Here is a 6,505-nt window from a genome sequence, read left to right on the forward strand (position 1 = left end):
TAGTTTATTATGACATCCATTCCACTCCTTTGATATTTTTACTCTCGAAAAACTTCCCTTCATCTGGTTGAAATACTCGAGTTTCCAATTGAGTTCAACAGATTGGCATATCACATTGAAATAGCAAGGAAAAACATTTATTTATTGGCCTTTCACTATCAGTTGTGGGCAAAAGCGAAACGGACGGAGAGAGCGAAATTAATATTGGAGCCACGATCTGCTCAATCGTCGGGACGAGAGGCATTGTGATTTGGCGAAGCACGCACCGCACACAATGGCCCACAATCGACATCAAAACGCGCCGTGGCGGTGGCGGTGCGGCGGCTTGCATTTTCGGCAAAGGGCAGAGAGGGAGATCACTTTGTCAGAGATGCGGTATCAAATCAGAAGAGCCCATTTTGACCGCAGTCGGGCCTGAATCGCATTAATTAATCAGCCGGACCGAGAGAGGGATGGCGGCTCTTTATCTGCGCCGCGTAGATAAATAATAAACACACGCACCTTGCCGGTCGAGCACAAGGGCGGAGGAGAGCGAGAGAGAAATAATGCGGCGCGCAGACGAGCTTGTTGGCCTTAATAGAGAGCGCACCGCTCATTTGTAACGTCGCCTGGGACACCTGCCCTTGCAGCCCGAATAAATGCGTCTTGCGAGCAGAGTTGCCACACGATTGTTCTTTTCCGCACGCCGCACAATCCAGCTTGTCATTTTCTTGCAAAGGAGATGAGAGAAATGTTGCATTGCAGCCGTGCTCTCTCGGGTGGGAAGCCAAATGATGTCCTAGTTCTACGAGTTCTGAGTAGTTAAAAGGTTGACCCTTTGGGACTCAACCGCTACTATTTCTGTGTCTCATAATTCACAGAAAGTCATATAAGAATAAAATCTTAGAAATTTTATTAAGAAACATTTGTTTTTGAGCTTTTTTAAAGCAATAAAAATTAACGAGAAATTCCATATCCCAGTCAGTTTTATTCGCTTCCAGAGAATCGAAAATTTTAGTATCCATTTTAATCGGAACATAAACAGTCCCTTTTGAAGGAACCGTCACAAAATTGTTCGGTCCTTTCATGGAACCATTTTGGTTTCTTTATCATGATTTATGCATACGAAAATCTCTATTTAGTTACTGATTAATACGTCTATTTCACTGTTTTAATACTAAATTAACAGGAATGATTTCTATCACAACATAATCCTGGCTGCATGATTAGTAAATTTCTTGATCTTGGTGCGTCAAAAACATCTCTTGCTCTCACGACCGCCTTATTAATCCTGAAAAATGAAAGTTTCCCTGTGAAAATCACGTTTAATTGGACGTTTAATCATTAACACTGAAAATCCCGGCGAGAAACAATTTCGGCATAAATCCGCCGCCGCCACCACTTCGAAAAGCTGCACGCAATTTGAAAATCCAGCAGCTATTTATTTTGCAAATTTCAAAGGATTTTCCAGCAGCATGGTTATCAAAAGGTAGCAGGGGAGGCGCGGGCGCGCAGTTGGTTGGCAAAAGAGGGCTCAGCGATAAATCACGCACGTGGGGGTGCAATGGAAATTATCATGCCTGCGTGCTCTCGCACACACTCACTCGGTGTATTTAACCTAAAAACAGCAGAAATTTATCACTTGGCGCTGCCGCCGCCGCCTCTCCCTCTCGCCCCCTTCGCATCATCCAGCACCCACTAATTATTATTATTATTATTTCGAATAAAACGCACCGTGCGGTAATTACATTCTACAAAAACAATCCGCCTGTCGGAATGACGAGAGAATTTTGACAAAAGCACACACGTGACTTGCCAACTTGTTTCAAAGTACTGGGGCTTCATTTGCACGGCGCCGCGCATAAAACATAAATTTCCGCCCCAGCCAACGCGCGCTCTGGCTCTGTAGAGCGATATATTGTTCGCATTTAATTTGTTTCGCCATTCAGCACTTTTAGTCACAAGGCTTCGAGTTATTATTCGCGGAATGCGTGATTTGCGGGACTGTTTTGAATTCAATTTTGTTCCACTTTGAGCGCGGCGCGTGCAGCATTTGTCCGCGTTCCTATACATACAGTATGGCTCTCTCCAATTAATTGGACTTACATATATATAACTATATAATATGGAATTGAGTATGATTGTTTTGCAGTTCTGCGGCTCAGTCAGAGCTGTGGTTAGCGGTGAACAGGGATAAAAATGATATCCTTCCTGTTAAATTAATAATTCTGAATTGAGTGCTGAAAACAAATTAACTGTTTATCAGTATTATAAAAATGAACACTTCTAATGCAATTTAATTCGAAAAGTTGATGGCTTTAGAAGGGTAATACCCCGGAAAATCTTTGTCAAAAATGCATAAACCAATCCCAGGTGATTAAGCTAGAGCCAAATTGATTACGTAGATATTTTCTTCTTGAAAAAGTGTTTGCAAAGTTTGTAAAACCAGCATAACCAGCCCGTTGGCTCGCATTGTTAAGGCACTCTCAGGAGTGTCAAAGCAATGTGAGGTATTTGAGCAGTTCGGAGATCTAATACTGGCTACCCAATGTCAGAGATGGCAAAAAGTGGTTAGTTTAGTGACTCGAATTGCTCAAATTGCTCGACGGGCTGGGAGGCGCACCGGCGCCGACTCGCTACTTGCTGGTTTGCACCTTTCCAGCATGCGTGATTTGGCTTCACGGGACAAATGTCTAGCGTTTCAATGCAGTCCTCGGTGCGGAGGCAAGTGGCCCTTCAGTGGGCTGGGTCCCTGTGCGGCCTGGTGCGCCCATGTTATCCGTTCGCGGTGTTATTGGGACCCGGGTTTCAGCATTCGTGCTAGTGCAGTGCGCGCCCTTCCCGGTCCTCGGACGGACAAGGATAAAAAGAGCAAAAAAAAAAAAAAAAAAAAAATTTCAAATTTCTTCGTATTTATTCATTTTACAAAAAAAAAACACTATCAATAAAAGTTTCAGAAGAAAAGAATCATAATCGGTCATAAAAGTATGTTCAAAAAACACTAAATTTATTTAGAAAATTGGCACTGTCATAAAATGCTCTTTTTTACCATTCAAAATTCGATACAATATTGTTAAAAGCAGAGGGGCCGGAGCCGCGAAAATATCATGATTTTCTAGACGATAGATATTTTTTGCTTTTGTGTCTACAACCCAAGACAAATAACAGAGAAAGTACAGGGTGCAAGTAAAAATCTCTCATTTGCAAAACAAAGAACAAATCTCCCTGAGTTGCATTTTTATTCCATATTATTCTAGAAAAAAGGTCTCCTTACAAGCCTATAAAAAATTAACCAAAACACTATTAACTAAATAATTGTTGTAACGCTTTGATCAAAATGATTTTAAGGATGCACGGGATAACATATTTATGAAACTGTTGTTTGCAATATCTAAATAAAATATGACATTCAGTACGTGAGAAATCAGAGACGCTCTTCTATACGATCTTCTTGTTTCGTCGCACTTGTCAGGAACTGGTTCAATTAGCCAGCAAATCAGTCTGAATAGAGCAATAAATCACTCGTACTGGAGGCCTTGCAACCCAGCGCGCAGTTTCTTCCTCTTAAGCCGGGAATAATTTGAATGGCTTCAATTATTCTCGCCAAGAGCAGAGCAGAGCCTCTCGGAGCGTGTATGATGCAATAAAGTTTTCATGCTGCAGCCCGAGTGCCAATTACGTTCAATTTCGCCTGCCGCTTTTGACTCTGGCGCGGAGCAGAGAGGCAAACGGGCCGCATAATGGAGTGTGTATAGAGTTATGGCTGTTTCGTATGCGTTCGTTCTCTTTCAAAAGCTAGGCGGCAGGCTCACAGTTTTGCAGCCCGTCGTCTCTGCTGCGCGCACACACAGCGAGCGGCTCGGCTCTGCTCTCTCTCTCTGTGTCATTATTATTCAATTAAACATCACGCTCTTTCCAACCCTGCTCCTATCGCGAAATTAACCTTCCCGCTTAATTGCTGGAGCCAAAGTGCACGTCATGTGCCGGGGGAGGCATGGCATTGGGTGAATTAGTAGACAGACACTTTCGCTGTTGCTCTCTGTTATTACGGCCAATTCAGCTTTGATGCGGCGAATTTGATTTGGACCAACCCCTTTTGCACACTTAATCACCCCCTCTTTGGATCGTTTCATTTGGTATTTCAATATATACCTTATCAACGAAGAACCACAAACGTTTCACAAAATCTTTTATTTTAATCAAATTAATCTAGGCGGAGAGTAATATTTTCATTATGATTTGTTGGGAGAAGTCCACACTCCACATGCCACAAATTAAAAAAAAAACGCGGCGAGGGTTTTACTTTTTATAGTTGTTGGAAGGAACTTAAAAACTCTTTAAAGGTGTAGAAAATTTAAAAATGTTCTAGGTTTCCCATTAAATTTTTTAGAGAATTTGATCTAAAAATTTAATGATGAAGCGGCGAGCAATTTCTCATTTTTTAAAATCATGATTTAATTCACCAGTAGATTTTATTTCAATTCATGTTTCGCAAATATTTGAATAGACCAAAGGAGTCGAAATCAAGGAAAAATACTTATAAACGCATCATAAATTGAGCGAATCATATCAATTTTTTATCCAAAATTTGTATTCAATTTTCGATAGCAATGCTTGTTTTCTCAGAAATCCAGCCTAAAAAGCTGGTGACCCTGGCGAAGGTGCTGATGTATCCAACGCACTTTTCGGGCCCTCCAGACACAGTTCCAATGATTGTGTACTTCTTGTCACTTTCACGCATCATAAGTGGGCCTCCGCTATCCCCCTGAAACAACTTCAATTGAAAAAAGTTACAAAATAGATGGAAATCACGTACAAAACAAGCTGATTTCACTTTTTCCGGCCCAATGCAAATGACACTGTCAGTGACAAAGGTCGCATCATAAAGAGTGGCGCATTGAGCGTTCGTAATCGTCTTCATATTGGCAAACTTTAAAAACCGGCTAGCGGAGCCACCTGACATCCAGAGTGGAATTATTTCATTTTTCGTAGACTTGCGCAATTTTACTGTCAGCGGTTTGTCCATATCCAGAGATTACAACGGCAATCCCAGCAAACGAATTTGTTGCCTGCGAGTATTTGGGCAGGCGGATTGCACTAACAAATTTGTCTTCAATTTAAGTTGATTTTTGTGTGGTGTAAGAATCTCTTTTCTTGTAATTTACCAAATTTGAATGACACTTGGACAAGACCGATATCGTTCTGTGCGGTTGTTTCGTCATATTCCTCATGATAAATTGCTGTTGTAGAGTTCCAAACTTGCTCGCCTCTTTCTTTGAATCTATTTGCGATAACTCCTCCTGCACTTATCATGAAGTTTGTTCCTCTAAATTGAAATTATTTATCACAGATTTAACGGAAAATTAAATCAAAGACAATAAATGAATAATTCATATAAAACTTGAGAGTTTTCACCCAAAAACGCAGTGGGCAGCAGTAAGAACCCATTCAGTAGAAATAAGGGAGCCTCCACAGATCCAGGAGCCGTCTCCAACCAATAAAATCTGCCAGGGAAATTTCTTTTTTGCGGCTCGAGCCCCTCCCGTGATCTGCTCTTCAATTCCAATCGGAACGGAACCAGCATCAGCTATTAATTACTCAAATTTTTCAAAATGTCTTGTAATTTCAACGGGAGACGAACCTGGCTGTTTCTTAGTCGCTCCTTTATATTTGTAGTCAAGTTTCGGACTGTATTTACGAGCTTTTACATTTTTTGAAGCCAATAATTGTTTGGATGTAGTAGCTGATTTAATGACGAGCCTCTTGAATGGCAGATCTGGTAAATCATAACCATGAACCTGAAATGACGGAAACTAAATTTTATTTAATAAAACAAAATTTGGGTAATTACCATGCACAGAGATATAACTACCGTAATAATCAAACCGAGCAATTTCATGCCTATTTTTTCCTTTGAAAGTTTAGATTGTAATTAAAATTTTAGCACTGCAATATAAATCATCGCAATATGCCAACATGAAATGGAAAGCTAGAATGAACTGATGGCCTAGTTCAACAGCACAGGAAGTGACCGTCAAAACGTGGAATATGAAAACAAGCGGAAATGCGTTAGTCTGAGCGTCAGGCGGCTGGCGTCAATAAAATGACTGATATTCGAACCTATGAAAGTGAATAGTGATAGAAACAACCAAATTTTTTAATTATTAAAAAAATAAAAACTAGAGAAGATGCTGTAAAAGCACGAGATAAATAACCGTTTAATTTACAAATCGGTGTATAGTTTCTGGAAATTATGCTTCATGTATTCCAAGCTATATTATATTATTTCATTTAAAAAAGTTTAATGTACACGATAGGATTTTCCGGTAAGTATATGGATCAGGAAAATGAGAATTATTGCAAATATACATTAATCAAAATAAGTTTCAACTCTCTCTATGCTGTATATTTCTTTTCAAAACGAGTATATAAAAAATTCCTCTCACATTTCATAGTGGATTCTAGATTTTCATCCTTACCTGAAAGGATTATTTTAACAAAGCAGGTGGAAATTATGGCAGCACAT

The 6,505-nt window shown here is 40.1% G+C and overlaps 1 protein-coding gene across 1 annotated transcript; it reads right to left on the minus strand.

Annotated features, from left to right (window-relative positions):
* Positions 1–4,432: 4,432 nt before the first annotated feature.
* LOC135947677 (chymotrypsin-2-like) lies at positions 4,433–5,979 on the minus strand. The gene is made up of 7 exons (XM_065496570.1): positions 5,831–5,979; positions 5,621–5,777; positions 5,395–5,566; positions 5,145–5,305; positions 4,988–5,089; positions 4,796–4,935; positions 4,433–4,744 (listed from the first exon to the last, which is right to left on the minus strand). Exons 1-7 carry the CDS (start codon positions 5,876–5,878, stop codon positions 4,574–4,576), a joined length of 951 nt encoding a protein of 316 aa, XP_065352642.1. The 5' UTR covers positions 5,879–5,979; the 3' UTR covers positions 4,433–4,573.
* Positions 5,980–6,505: the final 526 nt, after the last annotated feature.

Source organism: Cloeon dipterum, chromosome 1 (assembly GCF_949628265.1).
Source record: "Cloeon dipterum chromosome 1, ieCloDipt1.1, whole genome shotgun sequence".
NCBI classification, from domain to species: domain Eukaryota; kingdom Metazoa; phylum Arthropoda; class Insecta; order Ephemeroptera; family Baetidae; genus Cloeon; species Cloeon dipterum.

Excerpts from the sequence above, each read along its gene's own strand:
- LOC135947677 (XM_065496570.1), bottom strand. The coding sequence starts at position 5,878 with ATGAAATTGCTCGGTTTGATTATTACGGTAGTTATATCTCTGTGCATG. Across the intron at positions 5,778-5,830 it reads TAGTTATATCTCTGTGCATG|GTTCATGGTTATGATTTACC; the intron begins GTAATTACCCAA and ends CCGTCATTTCAG. Across the intron at positions 5,090-5,144 it reads CCAAGTGTCATTCAAATTTG|ACAAATTTGTTAGTGCAATC; the intron begins GTAAATTACAAG and ends CTTAAATTGAAG.